This window comes from Bos indicus x Bos taurus, chromosome 7 (genome assembly GCF_003369695.1).
Source record: "Bos indicus x Bos taurus breed Angus x Brahman F1 hybrid chromosome 7, Bos_hybrid_MaternalHap_v2.0, whole genome shotgun sequence".
NCBI lineage: Eukaryota > Metazoa > Chordata > Mammalia > Artiodactyla > Bovidae > Bos > Bos indicus x Bos taurus.
Window position 1 is genome coordinate 101,566,619 of NC_040082.1, and position 19,286 is coordinate 101,585,904.

The following is a 19,286-nucleotide window of genomic DNA, read 5'->3' on the forward strand; positions in this document are numbered from 1 at the left end:
GTGGAATGTTGCTGCTACTGCTGCTGCTAAGTCGCTTCAGTCGTGTCTGACTCTGTGTGACCCCATAGATGGCAGCCCACTAGGCACCTCTGTCCCTGGGATTCTGCAGGCAAGAATACTAGAGTGGGTTGCCATTTCCTTCTCCAATGCATGAAAGTGAAAAGTGAAAATGAAGTCACTCAGTTGTGTCCAACTCTTAGCAAAACCATGGACTGCAGCCCACCTGGCTCCTCCATCCATGGGATTTTCCAGGCAAGAGTACTGCAGTGGGGTGTCATTGCCTCCTCCAACAGTGGAATGTTACTCAGCCATAAAAAGAAATGCATTTGAGTCAGTTCTAATGAGATGCATCAACCTAGAGCCTACTAAACAGAGTGAAGTAAGTCATAAAGAGAAACATAAATATCTAGCCCTTATGGCAGAAAGTGAAGAGAAACTAAAAAGCCTCTTGATGAAAGTGAAAATGGAGAGTGAAAAAGTTGGCTTAAAGCTCAACATTCAGAAAACGAAGATCATGGCATCTGGTCCCATCACTTTATGGGAAATAGATGGGGAAACAGTGGAAACAGTGTCAGACTTTATTTTGGGGGGCTCCGAAATCACTGCAGATGGTGACTGCAGCCATGAAATTAAAAGACGCTTACTCCTTGGAAGAAAAGTTATGACCAACCTAGATAGCATATTGAAAAGCAGAGACATTACTTTGCCAACAAAGGTCCGTCTAGTCAAGGCTATGGTTTTTCCAGTATGGATGTGAGAGTTGGACTGTGAAGAAAGCTGAGCACCGAAGAATTGATGCTTTTGAACTGTGGTGTTGGAGAAGACTCTTGAGAGTCCCTTGGACTGCAAGGAGATCCAACCAGTCCATTCTGAAGGAGATCAGCCCTGGGATTTCTTTGGAAGGAATGATGCTAAAGCTGAAACTCCAGTACTTTGACCACCTCATGTGAAGAGTTGACTCATTGGAAAGGACTCTGATGCTGGGAGAGATTGGGGGCAGAAGGAGAAGGGGACGACAGAGGATGAGATGGCTGGATGGCATCACTGACTCAATAGACATGAGTCTGAGTGAACTCCAGGAGTTGGTGATGGACAGGGTGGCCTAGTGTGCTGTGATTCATGGGGTCGCAAAGAGTCAGACACGACTGAGCAACTGAACTGAACTGAACAGGACAGTTGCAACACTGTTAATCTTTGTAACAGAGAATGTAGGGCACTCATAAACCAAACACCAGAACCAGCAATCCACAAATTGTGTGGAGCAGGGAGATGTTCATGGCGACATGATAGTGCAGAGTTTAACATAGGTCTTTGTGGTCAGTACAATGCTGCCCAAATCTACAAAGAGTAGGTAAAAGTATACTTATAGGTTATGGCTTTGCCTTCTTTGGGATGGTGGTGAATGTGAAACATATCTTAAAAGAACAGATTGGAAAAGAAGAATTACATGGGTATGTGGAGGTGGGAGTCAGAGATGGTGACCAGGATAATAAACAAGTTTCTAAGCACAGTGATCTGGTACATGGAGAGAAAATGTGCAAATATAAAGTGCTGCAGTTCTGGTTTCTCTGTTAATTGCAGAAGAAGAAATTTTGATATTCATGTATCATTTCCTGGTCTCATGTGGCCCTCATAAACTTATTCATTTTTTCTCTTTGATAATAGCCATTCTTATTGTGGAAGGTGTAGCTCACTGTGATTTTGATCTCTGTTTCTTTGAATATTAATGATGTTAAGCCTCTTTTCATGTGTCTGTTGGCCAGTTGTATATCTTCCTTGGGAAAAAATGTCTATTGAGGGTCCTCTACCCACTTTTAATATGATTCTTTACTTATTTATTTTAATTGAGTTGACTTAGTCTGATATATAGTTTAAGTTTTTTGTTTCTACCTATCAACTTTATTTTTGGGGTACTTTTGCCTTCTCATTTCAAGTAGAAGAGAACACTTCAACTTTGCCTATATAACAGTTCTGGGTGCTGAACTCCCTCAGCTTTTCTTTATCTGGGAGAACCTTTATTTCTTCTTCATATCTGAAGGATATTTTTGCTGGATGGAGGATTCTTGGCTAGCAGTTTTTATATGACAATAGTTTGAGAATGATATTCCATTCTCTCTTGGACTGTGGAGTCTGTGCTAAGAAATTTGTTGATAACCCAATGTGGGTATCTTTGCAGGGTGCTTACTTTTTTCTGGATACCTTTAATATTCTTTCTTTTTAATAACTTTTATTGAAATGTAATTGATTTACAATGTCATATTAGTTCCAGGTATACAGCAAAATGACATATACATATGTTCTTTTTTAGATTCTTTTTCCAGTATAGATTATTACAAGATATTGAGTTTATTTCCCTGTATTTAATTCCCTAGGTCCTTGTTGATTGCCATATATAGAGAGAGATAGATAGATAGATATTAGTATATAAAAACAGCATTCTTTCACTGACTTTTGAAACATTTTCTTTATTTGTTTGCTGTATTTCTGACTGCACTGAGTCTTCCTTGCTTTGTGGGGGCTTTCTCTGGTTGCGGAGGTAGGGGGCGCTACTCTTCACTGCGGTGACCTCTCTTGGTGCAGAGCACAGGCTCTACAGTACAGGCTCAGGAGTTGTGGTGCCGCGGCTTAGTGACTTTGTGACGTGTGGAATCTTTCCAGACCAGGCCTGTTCCCGCCTTGGCAGACAGATTCTTGCTTACTGCACCACCAGGGAAGTCTTTTCTTCCATTAACTTTTGACAGTTTTAGTATGTGTGTGTTGGAGAAGGTCTTTTGCATTGAAACATTTATGTGTCTTATTATAATACCTCTGTGGATGTGTGCATTCGGTTCCTTCCCCAGACTTGGAAAATTCTCAGCTATTATTTCTATACATAGTCTCTCTGATCCTTTCTCCTTCTCTTCTGCTTTTGAGACACCCAGTATCCTTCTTACCTGTTCTAGTAGAGTCAGAAGTCTTTCAGAGAATATCTTCATTTAAAAAAAGAAAAATCTTAGTTCTGTCCTCACATCTACCTGAATCATTCTATCTTTGAACTTACTATCTCTCTACTTCATATGGTCTCCACTTCCAGTGCTTTGCAATTCATCCTTCATCTCATTTACTGAGTTCTTCAGCACCAGCACTTCTGTTAACTTATGTTTAAGAGCTTTCATCATTTTGGAAACTGTTCCTTGTGTTCATTATTTTTATTCCTCAGCTAACTGATGTGTCTTTGTGAGTTTTCTTGTAGCTTGTTGAGCTTCTTCATGACACTGTTTTGAATTCTCCACTTGGTTGATCATAATCTTTCATGACTTTGAATTAGTTCATGGAAAACTGTTGTTTTCTTTTTGTGATTCCATGTTACTCATGATGCTCAGTGGGTTGCTCCTCTGTCTGTGAATTTGAAGGAGCAAACAATGTTCTTATGTGCGTAAAGCCTTGTATACTTTGATTCTAACAATTCAACAGATTGCTAACAGAGGTCCTTCCGCATTTTTCAATTCAGTGACTTTGTGGCACAAGTTTTTGGTTTGTTTCACATGAGCTGCTCCTGGCTATATTTGAGGAACTACATTTTTTGCATTTCATGGCCTCTTCCAGAGGCATTATCATTGTCCTGGCCATCAGTGTTTGTGCCTCCAGCATCACTGGTGACCTGGTGTTGTCAGTGTCCCTGATGTGGCTGGCATCTTTGCTGGGGGTTCCCAGAGTGGTAGGTGCTCTTGCCACATGCAGGGTGACTTTGCTTGAGGGCCCCCCCACTGATGCCTGGTTCCCTGAGGCTGCAGGTGCTGCTGCATCCAGGAGGCCAAGGCTTCACGTACCACTTTGAGTGGGACTCCCAGGTGCTCTGGGGCTGTGGGCTCAGCTGTCTCAGCCATGGGCTGGGATCAGATCACTGCCTCTGTTGTTACCCTGGCTCCACCTCCTCCATGTGAAAAATTCGCTCACCTTCAGGTGCACAACTGTGTGTATCTCTGGTGTCCCGACGTGTTGGGTAGAAAAAAAAAAAAAAAACATTGATGAATGATGTTATCTACAAGTTGTAGGCTGGGAGGAGAAACAAAGGGAGTGTCTTCTGCCACCATAATACTGATGTCACCGATGATAAACTTTTCCCCACAATCTATAAGGTTAAAATTGGGGCTTCCCAGGGGGCTCAGTGGTTAAGAATCCACCTGCAAGTGCAGGAGATGCAGGTGATGTAGGTTCTATCCCAGGATCAAGAAAATCCCCAGAAGGAGAAATGGCAACCCACTCCAGTATTCTTGCCTGGAGAATCCCATGGACAGAGGAGCCTGGTGAGCTACAGTCCATGGGGTCACAAACATCAGACACCACTGAGGACACATGCATAAGCTTAAGATGAAAATACACAAATAAATGGAGTAGACTATCCTATATTAGTGAAAAAAAAAATTGCTACATGTCTCCATACAACCTCAAGGATGAGCTTTAGAGTTCCAACACATAGAATTACTGAGAAACATAGACTCATGAGAAATCCAGTAGAGATCAGAACAATTCCTTAATATTAAATCTCATTTGATAATAAAGACATCATATTAGAACAGTTACTGTTAGGATGAGTGGTTATGCAGCAACAAGTCACTGAATAAAATAAAAAATGGTATAGACTCCAATAATCTCATTCTATGCATTTATTCTTATCTTTAAAAATAGCATTCACTACTCTGTTTTTTAACTGTATTACCGATAATTATATTAAAAAGTTTATTCCATTGCAGTTTCCTCCCAGTTAAGCAGGATATTGGCAAACATGTTTGCACAAATTGTGAACTGAACCACATGACTGTGGCAGTCAAGCTCTCTAGTGAGTCATCTTTGATCATGAGGTATATATACATACTATACATATAGAAAGATTTGACCCTTGAATAATGCAGAGTTTGGAGCAATGGCACCTTGTGCAATTGAAAATCTGCCTGTAACATTGCAATCAATCCTCCCTATCCATAGCTCCACACCCTCTGATTCAGACAACCCTTTTATAAAATTATATAAATTGCCTTGGATTTTACATGTACACTGTTTTACATTAGTAATATATCTCGTGACAATTTTTTTTCCATAAAGCAAAGCAAAAATTACTCAGGATGAAATTTGTCATTTAAGAAAGTATTATTCCTCATGTCACCCAAAAAAATAGAAATGCCCAAATATTTCATATTCAAAGTTTGGAAAATTTTGAAGTAGAAAAAAGCACAACTTAAAAAAAAAAAAACCTAAATGATATAATGAAAAGAAAGTATAATAAAGTGAGTAACTGAGATTGTATAGAAAAGTTGAATTTTTATAAAAATGGATATCCAAGGAAACAAGTAGAAGGAGTAAATTTTATTCCACACTGAGAAAAGTGTCACAATTACTGATTCTCAGGCTTTGAGCAGTGCAGTCAAGGGCACTTCATCTGCCCCAGGACAATTGGCCTTTTTATACCTACTATTCCACAGACTCTCTTCAGAGCCCTCTTTATGTCTTTGTTCCTCAGACTGTAGATGAAGGGGTTCAGCATGGGTGTGACCACAGTGTACATCACAGAGGCTGTTGCACTTGAGTGTGAGCTGTGTGTAGCAGCAGAACTAAGGTACACTCCTAAGCTTGTACAATAAAATAAAAAGACAACTGAGAGATGAGATGCACAAGTGGAAAATGCTTTAAACTTTCCCTGAGTTGATGAGATTCTTCGTATGGAAGAGACTATCTTAGAGTAAGAGTAAAGGATACCAGCAAACGGCCCACCAGCTAGTAGCACTGATGCCGAATACATCACCATGTCATTAAGAAAGGTATCAGAACAGGCAAGTTGGACCATCTGATTGAGTTCACAAAAAAAGTGGGGAATTTCCACCTCTCTACAGAAGGTCAGTTGCAAAACCATTAAAGTATGTAACAAGGAATTCATAGCACTCATTATCCAGGACACCAATAACAGTAGTCCACAGAGCCGAGGGTTCATGATGACTTTGTAGTGAAGGGGCTGGCAGATGGCCACGAAGCGGTCGTAGGCCATCACTGTCAGGAGGAAGTCATCTAATCCTGCAGAGAATATGTAAAAAAACGCCTGAATGATACAGCCTTCATAGGTTATGACTTTGCTCTGGTTCTCGATATTCTGCAGCATCTTTGGGATGGTGGTGGAGGTGAAGCAGATGTCTACAAAGGACAAGTTGGAGAGGAAGAAGTACATGGGGGTGTGAAGATGGGAGTCAGAGATGGTGACCAGGATAATGAGCAGGTTTCCAAACACAGTGATCAGGTACATGGAGAGGAAAAGTCCAAAGATGAGGGGCTGCAGTTCTTGTTCTTCTGAAAGTCCCAGAAGAAAAAATTCAGAAAATTGTGTATTGTTACCTGGTTCCATGTGATGGAGGTGACTACCAGGAAAAATGAAAATAGCATGAGTAATTCTCACAGAAATTGGCATAACTCACATAGTGCAATTTCTATTTTGCTCTCAATAAATTAATTTTAATGTCTTATGTTTAGAAAAGTTCTATTTCATCTCTACTGGGGAATTTTTGACCCATTCTAAGTATACTCCCAAAGAAATCATGCATTCTACAGTTGTAATGAGAAATATTTTCATACATTTGAAGAATATGTATTGAGTGTCCACCGTTTTCAAAACACATATTGTTTAGTTGCTAAGCTGGATCTGGCACTTTTGAGACAACCCCCCTGCCCCCCAGACTGTATGTATATGGTGCTGAAAAATATAATATAATATGGAAAGTGATAACAGTTGCTGTGAAGAAAACAAAACTAGATATAGAAGAGAGTAGTAGAAGGTATGGAGAAGGCAATGGCACCCCACTCCAGTACTCTTGCCTGGAAAATCCCATGGACAGAAGAGCTGGAAGGCTGCAGTCCATGACATCGCTGAGGGTCGACACGACTGAGTGACTTCACTTTCACTTTTCCCTTTCATGCATTGGAGAAGGAAATGGCAACCCACTCCAGTGTTCTTGCCTGGAGAATCCCAGGGACAGGGGAGCCTGGTGGGCTGCCGTCTACGAGGTCGCACAGAGTTGGACACGACTGAAGTGACTTACCAGCAGAAGCAGCAGGAGGTATTTTCATGTATTGAGTGTTCAGGTAAGGCCAGCAATCAAGGTGATACTTGAACAGATAGCTCAAGAAAGGGAGAGAAGGATCTAGTATGATATCAAGAGAAATATGTGTCTGGCGAGGCAATGGCCACTACAAAGGACCTAAGGAAAATACTTGTTCCTTGCACTTTATGAATTTAGTTGCAAAAGCACCCTGTGAATTAAAACATCTCCCATCCTTAGTACCTTCTCCTGACTTAGGTCTGGGCTCTGTGATAAGGCACCTTAATGGATGAATCCAGGCACCTATGCTTTAAGAACTGCTCTCAAGGCACAAGCACACAGTCACAGACACACACACACACACATGCTCACACCACTTCCTCCTGGGGTATTCCTACTACTCATTTCTCACCCAGAACCACCCTGCTCACACCATATACGATTATGACTCAAGCTGATCATGTTAGATCATCTTTCTCCTACAGAATGCATAAATGGTACCCAGAAATTCCAGTTCACAGAGTGCCCATGGACCAATAAACTTGGGGTTCTCTTTTATGATCACTTTCAGCTTTGTATTTAAAGAAATATAAAAAGTATGTGTGTGTGAAAGAGAGGCAGAGGGAGAGAGAAGAGAGGGAAATGAAATAAACATTAGGGGTAAAAGATATAATAAGCTCTAATAGTCCCTGAGACTATGTGATGAATTTGTTTGGCAACATTCCAATTCCAGTTATCTCTACTTGACACCCAGGAAAAATAATTTTCAAAAAGAAAAATACATGTTTACCTTGACATAATAGTTATACTTTTATAATGAATGAAACCTGAAATATTTGACTACCCCAAAAGAAAAATGGGCAAAGTAATAAAGTGAAGTGAAGTGAAGTAGCCTAGACGTGTCTGACTCTTGGCGACCCTGTGGACTGTAGTCCACCAGGCTCCTCCATCCATGGAATTTTCTAGGCAAGAGTACTGGAGTGGGTTGCCATTTCCTTCTCCAGGGGATCTTGACCCAGGGATCGAACCCAGGTCTCCCTCATTGCAGGCAGACACTTTACCGTCTGCTGCTACTGCTAAGTCGCTTCAGTCATGTCCGACTCTGTGCGGACTCCTTCTACCGTCTGAGCCACCAACAAAAGTGAGTATCCAAAGGAAAACAACAAAAGCTAAGCATGTTTTACATAAAGCAATAGAAGACATTTTCCCCAAATCTTTTCCATTTCTTCGACCAATTTTTTACTGTTCTATAGGGAATGAGGCAAGCTCTTTCCCAGTTTTCTTATGGGGCATCATTTTTTAAGCACTATCATATTTTTACTTAGCACTATCATATTTTTAAAATAAATCTGATGAGCCTACCCCAATGCAATTCTGGTCTTTGTTAAACATGCACAAGGCTTTTTAAACTATACTCTGTAAAGTCTATAGACACCATGTCAATCCATCTTTTGGTCCTGAATAAATTTTTTCACAGGATTCATGCCTGAAGATGTTATATTATATTATAATAGATGTTCATTGTATTATTGTTGACCTATAGTTTTTCTTTTTTAATATAAATTTATTTATTTTAATTGGAGGCTAATTACTATTGTACTTTCAGAAAGATATGTGAATATATGTGCACTTATATAGAATCAGGGCCTTTCCAGGTGGTGCTAGTAGTAAAGAACCTGCCTAACAATACAGGAGGCATAAGAAAGGCAGGTTCAATTCCTGGGTCAGGAAGATCACCTGGAGGAGGGAATACAAGCCACTTCAGTATTTTTGCCTGGAGATCCCATGGACAGAGGAGCCTAGTGGGCTACAGTCCATATGGTCGCAAAGAGTCAGATACAACTGAAGCCACTTAGCATGCATGCAGGCAAAAAGAAATGTATTTAAATATGTGTGAAATTACAAAATAAAGGGAATTGCAGGAAAAATAATTGAATAAATTAGTCCCAAAGCAATTGTGTTTTTAAAAAATTGAATAGAGTTTCACACACTAACTCAAACAACATTAAAATAGTAATGATTTACTGATATCCAATAGAATAATAATTAAATTGGGAAATGTGTAAACATGAATATATTATATAATGTTCCTGAAAATTATGACACATATTAGATTCTCAGTTATTATATATTGAATGAATCAGGATTTACTTCTCAATTATAGATTTCATTAAATACATATAAAATTGTACTTCAATTTGGGAAGATTAGATTATCAAATAAATCAGAGGGATCATCGATCCAATATAAAAACCAATCCTTTTTGGTGAATACCTAGAAAACTACACACTAAAATCCACAAGTGTGCCGAACTGCCTTAAAGCAAGAAATCCAGCATAAGATAGACGTATTTAACTAAGTAAAATGAAAAAGCATTTTTATCGCAAAACAGTCCCCAAAAGGTCAACTGAGAAAGGACAATTCTTAAAAATCATTTCAAAAGCTGATAGTGGTAGAATAAGAGGTTTATATTATATGGGCATATAATAATAAAATCGACACATCAAAATGACAATTCAAGGTATTATTTTTTATCAAGCTCAGTAACCCTTTGGACTCTGTGGGAGAGGGAGAGGGAGGGGTGATTTGGAAGAATGGCATTGAAACATGTATAATATCATATATGAAATGAATCACCAGTCCAGGTTCAATGCAGGTTACAGAATGCTTGGGGCTGGTGCACTGGGACAACCCAGAGAGATGGTACAGGGAGGGAGGAGGGAGGGGGGGTTCAGGATGGGGAACACCTGTGGTGGATTCATGTTGATGTATGGCAAAACCAATACAATGTTGTAAAGTAATTAACCTCCAAAAAATAAATAAATTTATATTAAAAAAAAAAAGAAAAGAACACTTTTTCACAACCATCCATCTGGGGAAATAGAGTTGTCACACAGTTTACAGTGTTGCTTTGAAACAGGGAGCAAAGGTGCACTATCTGTATTTGCAGACAGAAATTTAAAATGGTACTCTGTTGGGTAAACCATCCGAACAATGGCACAGATATTAAAAGTACAGAAGTTGTTTAACTGGAGGCTTCTCAGTCTCAGCACTGTTGACATTCTCAGACAGGTTGTTCTCTGTGGTGGAGTCTGTCCTGTGACTTGCAGGATGCCTAGAGCATCCCTGACCTCCACCCACTGTTCCCAGAGTAACAGACAGATATTTCTACAAGCATTGTTCAGTGTTCCCAGGGAAACAGAGTTGCTCTTATTTAGAAACACAGTTTATATTTAACAATCTCAAATATTTTTGTAAGAATGATATAATAGCAACTTGAAGAGAAAGATTAGGAAAGACAGTCTGCAGTGTGGATAGCACAGCCCCTTATGAAATACTAAACAGCTATTGAAATAATGAACCTATATTGCATTGAATACTAGTTGATTGGAAGAAAATCCCTGGGGCATTATTGACCAGTAAAGGAAAAGGTAGGAAAAAAAAAAAAGACTGCACTGAATCAAAAGTATCTGTGATGTGCATAGGATTCTACTCATACATTTGTAGAAAAGTGTACGAATAGGTGTTTTTACCTAATATAGAAAGAAAAGTTTAAAAGAAACCAAGCAGATGTGGGACAATGTTACTGAGAATAAAGCTATGTTAAGTGGTAGTGGTTTTAAACTAACTGAATGTAACAAGATTGAATGAATATCTATAACTAAGTTTCATAAAGACCTGAACAGTAATAATTTAATGATACCAACATTGCCCACTAATTCAATGTTCAATTGCCAAAGAATTGGAAATAAAATATTTTAATACCAAGCAGGAAGCAGTATTCAAGTACAATTTTTTTTCTTAACAAAAGATACATGGATTCAAATATGTTCATGAAAGACAAAGGTGACATTTAATCAAATGGTTAAAAAATGATTTCTACATGATGTCTAAAGGTAATACAAGTTTTAGAAATACATTTAACCACAAAAGATTAAAAGGAACAATAAGGAAGAAGAGAGTAAAAGTTAGAAATATGTTTAATAGGTGGTTGTGTGTGTGTGTGTGTGTGTGTGTTAAATTGCTACAGTCATGTCCAACTCTTTGCAACCCTATGGACCACAGCCCACCAGGCTCCTCTGTCCATGGGATTCTCCAGGCATGAATACTGGAGTGGGTTGCCATGCCCTCCTCCAGGGCATCTTCCAGACCCAGGGATCCAGCTATTTCTGTTATGTCTTCTGCATTGGCCGGTGGGTTCTTTACAACTAGGATCACCTAGGAAGCCCATAATAAGTGATTAATTAGAACTAAAAAATATGCAGGAAAACAATCACTGGCATGTTTTTAAAGCAAGTATTGTCAAGCAAAGTATATTACAGTGACAGCTCAAATTCGTTCAATAAAAAATACAAAAAGCAATGGAGAGAACACCATATGACTGCCACATAAATTTCATAAATTACCAAACATTCTCACAAATACATCTATATATACATAAAATAACTAAATGGCAAGCATTTTGTGGAAAGAAAATAAAGCCTCCAATTCATTTTGAATAATGTGAGCAAAGACAGGTATAAAAACACTCCAACAAGGGTTGCAGTGTTACAAAGGGTTCTCACAGACAATTTTTGATTAACAGAGTAAATGTGTAACACAGAGATAAATATATATTTGTATATGTGTGTTTGTGTGTGCTCAGTCGTTTCCAACTCTTTCTATATGAGAATACATATAAAACTTTTCAGCAAAGGTCTTTCCCAATTGCTCAGGGAGTAAAGAATTTGCCTGCAATGAGGAGACACAGGAAATGTGGATTTGATCCCTGGATGGGATGATCCCATGGAGGAGAAAATGGCAACGCACTCCAGTATTCTTGCCTGAAAAATTCCATGGACAGAGGAGCCTAGCAAGCTACAGTCCATGGGGTTGCAAAGAGTCTAACACGACTGAGTGAACAAGCATGCACACACAATAATCAGGATAGCAATCTACCACACTAATCTCCAGTATCTGAGCTAGGTTGGACTGAATCACAGGTGACCTCAGATAAATGTTCAAGGTTTGCATTGTATTTCTCTCCCACAGTATCTTTGGGCTCTCAGACTCACCTAGATGGGAACTGAAAGAAAGGTCTTTGTGTGGAAGTTCAAATGCCTCCTGGAGGATTGATAATAGAGACTGAAGCTCTATCTACACAAGACAGCTGCAGGGAGTAAGGGACTGATTTCCCAGCCAAACTCAGGTTTTCAAAGGAAACATGTCCTGTAGCATCCAAGATTTATCAGGCTGAGGGGATCACAGCAGAGAGATTTTCTAGCTCACCTGGCTTCTCAATAGGCATCTTTCTGCTGTAACACCCATCCTCTGTACCTGATTTCCCTGGGGGACAGGGCTCAGGACAGAAAGGAAAGTTTTCCAGTTTATTCTTTGTTCCTAAGAGACCAGTTTACAAGGCAGGTGAATTTTGTTTTTATTACTCCTCTCATTAATTGTCCTATGTCCAGAGGTCTAAACCATCCCAGCATCTTATCCCAGTCTGAGCTAAAGTTTCCTCGAAGTCTAAGGTTAAGAATTCTCACTTAATTTAGTCCCTCAGATCTTTCAATTTTTCACTAGTGGTGAACACATAACTCCTGATATTTCTAAAAAATACTTTAGGATTGTGACAACATTGTCTTTTCATAGAAAACCTTGGGCACTACATTCTTTGGCTACCCAAAATTTTGCCAACCCAATCAGGATTTGTATGCTTATATCAGAAGTTAAGAGCTGCCCTTCGGTACTTCATTATGAATGTTTTTAAATCTGAGACAAATTTAGAAATTTGTATACACTATAACCTAACTTAGCACATTATGGGGCCTGTCTGATTTAATTTTTATAGAAGTTCATGCTGTGATATAGTCTTCTTATATAGTATGACTTCATTCTCTATTATAGAAATAAGACAGAGGGGTTTAATGTTCTGCTCAAAGGTATGACCTTTGAGAGGGATGGAGTCTTGATTAGGTGTTTTGATTGTCAGAATGCTTTTAGTTCATAAATTCTGTGGCAGTGATTTGCAATCAGAGATGACTTTGCAGCTGGTTATATATTTATGGATCTAAAAGAATTCTATACATGTATTGCATAGGACAGTATCCAATACTTATAATTGTACTGCCTCAAGTACCATCAGTGAAAGGTATAAAATTTATTCTAGTCCAGCATTTTTTTAAACTGGCTGTTCTTAAAAATTACCAAGAACTACATATATAATGAAAAGTGTTATTCAGCAGGTCTCATCCAAGGTACCAAAGATTCTGATTTTCTAACAAGATCCTACATGTTCTTAATGCTGCAGGTACTTGTCTGTGTAGTAAGAACATGATTCTGTTACTAAATTCTGCAAATTTAGATTTTTTATTCACCTAGTGGTTCAGACAGTAAAGAATCTGCCTGAATGTGTGAGACCTGGATTCGATCCCTGGGTTGGGAAGATCCCCTGGAGGAGGGCGTGGCAACCCACTCCAGTATTCTTGCCTGGAGAATCACCATGGACAGAGGAGCCTGACAGACTACAGTCTAGGAGGTCACAAAGAGTGAGACATGACTGAGCAACTAAGCACAGGACAGCACATACACTATAACCTAGCTTAGCACATTATAGGGACAGTCCACTTTAATTTTTATACAAGTTCATTCTGTGATGTAGTCTTCTTATGTTCTTCATTCTCCTATATAGACATGAGCCACAGAGGCGTTTAATGTTCTGCTCAAAAGTATAAACTAAGAAACTCTTGATTGGGAGTCTAGATTATCAAAACACTTTTAGTTCACAAGTTCTGTGGCTGTGATCTCAATCAGAGATGACTTTGCAGCTGGTCATGGTTTTCAGTGTCTAAAGGGATCCTACAAATGTAATTCATAGGACAGTATTTAATACAATAATTATACTGCCTCAAATACCATCAGTGCAAAGGAATAAAACTTATTCTAGTATAGCATTCTCCAGATCAGGAAGCAACAGTTACAACTGGACATGGAACAACAGACTGGTTCCAAATACGAAAAGGAGTATGTCAAGGCTGTATATTTCACCCTGCTTATGTAACTTCTATGCCAAGTACATCATTAGAAACGCTGGGCTGGAAGAAGCACAAGCTGGAATCAAGATTGCCGGGAGAAATATCAATAACCTCAGATATGCAGATGGCACCACCACCCTTATGGCAGAAAGTGAAGAGGAACTAAAAAGCCTCTTGATGAAACTGAAAGAGGAGAGTGAAAAAGTTGGCTTGAAACTCAACATTCAGAAAACGAAGATAATGGCATCTGGTCCCATCACTTCATGGGAAATAGATGGGGAAACAGTGGAAACAGTATCAGACTTTATTTTGGGGGGCTCCAAAATCACTGACAATGGTGACTGCAGCCATGAAATTAAAAGATGCTTACTCCTTGGAAGGAAAGTTATGACCAAACTAGATAGCATATTGAAAAGCAGAGACATTACTTTGCCAACAAAGGTCCATCTTGTCAAGGCTATGGTTTCTTCAGTGGTCATGTATGAATGTGAGAGTTGGACTGTGAAGAAAGCTGAATGCTGAAGAGCTGTGGTACATATACACAATGGAGTATTACTCAGCCATTAAAAAGAATACATTTGAATCAGTTCTAATGAGGTGGATGAAACTGGAGCCTATTATACAGAGTGAAGTAAGCCAGAAACAAAAACACCAATATACTATACTAATGCATATTTATGGAATTTAGAAAGATGGTAATGATAACCCTGTATGCGAGACAGCAAAAGAGACACAGATGTATAGAACAGCCTTTTGGACTCTGTGGGAGAGGGAGGGGGGAATGATTTGGGAGGATGGAATTGAAACAGGTATAATATCATATAAGAAACCAATCGCCAGTCCAGGTTCAATGCAGGATAGAGGATGCTTGGGGCTGGTGCACTGGGATGACCTAGAGGGATGGTATGGGGAGGCAGGTGGGAGAGGGGTTCAGGATGGGGAGCATGTGTACACCCATGGCCAATTCATGTTGATAATGTATGTATGTATGTATGTATGGCAAAATAAATACAATATTGTAAAGTAATTAGCCTCCAATTAAAATAAAATAAATAAATTTAAATTAAAAAAAAATTGATGCTTTTGAACTATGGTGTTGGAGAAGACTCTTCTTGAGAGTCCCTTGGACTGAAAGGAGATCCAACCAGTCCATTCTCAAGGAGATCAGCCCTGGGATTTCTTTGGAAGGAATGATGCTAAAGCTGAAACTCCAGTACTTTGGCCACCCCATGCGAAGAGTTGACTCATTGGAAAAGACTCTGATGCTGGGAGGGATTGTAGGAAGGAGGAGAAGGGGACGATAGAGGAGGAGATGGCTGGATGGCATCACTGACTCGATGGAGGTGAGTCTGGGTGAACTCTGGGAGCTGGTGATGGACAGGGAGGCCTGGCTTGCTGCGAATCACGGGGTCGCAAAGAGTCAGACACGACTGAGTGACTGATCTGAACTGAAATTGACTATTCTTAAAAGTTACCAAGGACTATAGTTCAAATGCAAATTATGATTCAGCAGATCTGATTCAATGTACCAGGGCCTCTGTATTTCTCACAATGTCCTACATGTCTTGATGCTGCAGGTCTTTGTCTGGGTAGTGAGAAAATGATTCTGTTAGATTCAGGTATAAACTGTTTTAGGTATTCATCAAGAATCTTCCATGTCTGTAATTTTGAATGACATATTTCACTCAATTTCGCAAGCAGTGGTAAATTCTGTTTGATTATTTTAGTGGGAAGAAGTCAAGGGTGGGATGATTTGAGAGGCTAGCATTGAAATATGTACATTACCAGATGTAAAACAGATGACCAGTGCAAGAATGATTCATGAAGCAGGGCAGCCAAAGCCAGGGCTCTGGGACAACCAGAGCAGGGAGGGAGGTGAAAGGGGGGTTCAGGATGGGAAAGTATGAAAGGAGAAATTAACAATAACACAATAATAGTGGGAGTCTTTAATACCCCACTCACACCTACGGATAGATCAACAAAACAGAAAATTAACAACGAAACACAAACTTTAAATGATACAATAGACCAGTTAGACCTAATTGATATCTATAGGGCAATTCATCCCAAAACAATGAATTTCACCTTTTTCTCAAGCGCACATGGAACCTTCTCCAGGATAGATCACATCCTGGGCCATAAATCTAGCCTTGGTAAATTCAAAAAATAGAAATCATTCCAAGCATCATTTCTGATCACAATGCAGTAAGATTAGATCTCAATTACAGGAGAAAAACTATTAAAAATTCCAACATATGGAGGCTGAACAACACGCTGCTGAATAACCAACAAATCACAGAAGAAATCGAAAAAGAAATCAAAATTTCCATAGAAACTAACAAAAATGAAAACACAACAACCCAAAACCTGTGGGACACTTTAAAAGCAGTCCTAAGGGGAAAGTTCATAGCAATGCAGGCATACCTCAAGAAACAAGAAAAAAGTCAAATAACTAACCTAACTCTACACCTAAAGCAACTAGAAAAGGAAGAAATGAAGAACCCCAGGGTTAGTAGAAAAAAAGAAATCTTAAAAATTAGGGCAGAAATAAATGCAAAAGAAACAAAAGAGACCATAGCAAAAATCAAGAAAGCCAAAAGCTTGTTCTTTGAAAGGATAAATAAAATTGACAAACCATTAGCCAGACTCATCAAGAAACAAATGGAGAAAAATCAAATCAGTAAAATTAGAAATGAAATTGGAGAGATCACAACAGACAACACAGAAATACAAAGGATCATAAGAGACTACTATCAACAATTATATGCCAATAAAATGGACAACGTGGAAGAAATGGACAAATTCTTAGAAAAGTACAACTTTCCAAAACTGGACCAGGAAGAAATACCAAATCTTAACAGACCCATCACAAGCATGGAAATTGAAACTGTAATCAAAAATCTTCCAGCAAACAAAAGCCCCGGTCCAGACGACTTCACAGCTGAATTCTACCAAAAATTTAGAGAAGAGCTAACACCTATCCTGCTCAAACTCTTCCAGAAAATTGCAGAGGAAGGTAAAATTCCAAACAAGTTCTATGAGGCCACCATCACCCTAACACCAAAACCTGACAAAGATCCCACAAAAAAAGATAACTACAGACCAATATCACTGATGAACATAGACGCAAAAATCCTTAACAAAATTCTAGCAATCAGAATCCAACAACACATTAAAAAGATCATACACCATGAACAAGTGGGCTTTATCCCAGGGATGCAAGGATTCTTCAATATCCGCAAATCAATCAATGTAATACACCACATTAACAAATTGAAAAATAAAAACCATATGATTATCTCAATAGATGCAGAGAAAGCCTTTGACAAAATTCAACATCCATTTATGATAAGAACTCTCCAGAAAGCAGGAATAGAAGGAACATACCTCAACATAATAAAAGCTATATATGACAAACCCACAGCAAACATTATCCTCAATGGTGAAAAATTGAAAGCATTTCCTCTAAAGTCAGGAACAAGACAAGGGTGCCCACTTTCACCATTACTATTCAACATAGTTATGGAAGTTTTGGCCACAGCAATCAGAGCAGAAAAAGAAATAAAAGGAATCCAAATTGGAAAAGAAGAAGTAAAACTCTCACTATCTGCAGATGGCATGATCCTCTACATAGAAAACCCTAAAGACTCCACCAGAAAATTACTAGAACTAATCACTGATTATAGTAAAGTTGCAGGATATAAAATCAACACACAGAAATCCCTTGCATTCCTATACACTAATAATGAGAAAACAGAAAGAGAAATTAAGGAAACAATTCCATTCACCATTGCAATGGAAAGAATAAAATACTTAGGAATATATCTACCTAAAGAACCTAAAGACCTATATATAGAAAACTATAAAACACTGGTGAAAGAAATCAAAGAGGACACTTATAGATGGAGAAATATACCATGTTCATGGATTGGAAGAATCAATATAGTGAAAATGAGTATACTACCCAAAGCAATTTATAGATTCAATGCAATCCCTATCAAGCTACCAACGGTATTCTTCACAGAGCTAGAACAAATAATTTCACAATTTGTATGGAAATACAAAAAAACCTCGAATAGCCAAAGCTATCTTGAAAAAGAAGAATGGAACTGGAGGAATCGACCTACCTGACTTCAGGCTCTATTACAAAGGCACAGTTATCAAGACAGTATGGTACTGGCACAAAGACAGAAATATTGATCAATGGAACAAAATAGAAAGCCCAGAGATAAATCCACGCACATATGGACACCTTATCTTTGACAAAGAAGCAAGAATATACAATGGATTAAAGACAATCTCTTTCACAAGTGGTCTGGGAAAACTGGTCAACCACTTGTAAAAGAATGAAACTAGAACACTTTCTAACACCATACACAAAAATAAACACAAAATGGATTAAAGATCTCAACGTAAAACCAGAAACTATAAAAGTCCTAGAGGAGAACATAGGCAAAACACACTTCAACATACATCACAGCAGGATCCTCTATGACCCACCTCCCAGAATATTGGAAATAAAAGCAAAAATAAACAAATGGGACCTAATTAAACTTAAAAGCTTCTGCACAACAAAGGAAACTATTAGCAAGGTGAAAAGACAGCCTTAAGAATGGGAGAAAATAATAGCAAATGAAGCAACTGACAAACAACTAATCTCAAAAATATACAAGCAACTCCTACAGCTCAACTCCAGAAAAATAAATGACCCGATCAAAAAATGAGCCAAAGAATTATAGATATTTCTCCAGAGAGGATATACAGATGGCTAACAAACACATGAAAAGATGCTCAACATCACTAATTATCAGAGAAATGCAAATCAAAACCACTATGAGGTACCATTTCATGCCAGTCAGAATGGCTGCTATCCAAAAGTCTACAAGCAATAAATGCTGGAGAAGGTGTGGAGAAAAGGGAACCCTCTTACACTGTTGGTGGGAATGCAAACTAGTACAGCCACTATGGAGAACAGTGTGGAGATTCCTTAAAAAACTGGAAATAGAACTGCCTTATGATCCAACAATCCCACTGCTGGGCATACACACTGAGGAAACCAGAAGGGAAAGAGACACGTGTACCCTACTGTCCATCGCAGTACTGTTTATAATAGCCAGGACATGGAAGCAACCTAGATGCCCATCAGTAGATGAGTGGATAAGAAAGCTGTGGTACATATACACAATGGAGTATTACTCAGCCATTAAAAAGA

The 19,286-nt window shown here is 38.7% G+C and overlaps 1 protein-coding gene across 1 annotated transcript in view; it reads right to left on the reverse strand.

Annotated features, from left to right (window-relative positions):
- Positions 1-5,401: 5,401 nt before the first annotated feature.
- Positions 5,402-19,286, reverse strand: part of LOC113896453 (olfactory receptor 1L6-like) — a 54,130-nt gene continuing 40,245 nt past the window's right edge. Inside the window, 1 exon segment of the mRNA XM_027548630.1 lies at positions 5,402-6,383. Coding sequence (XP_027404431.1) covers positions 5,402-6,383 — 982 coding nt within the window.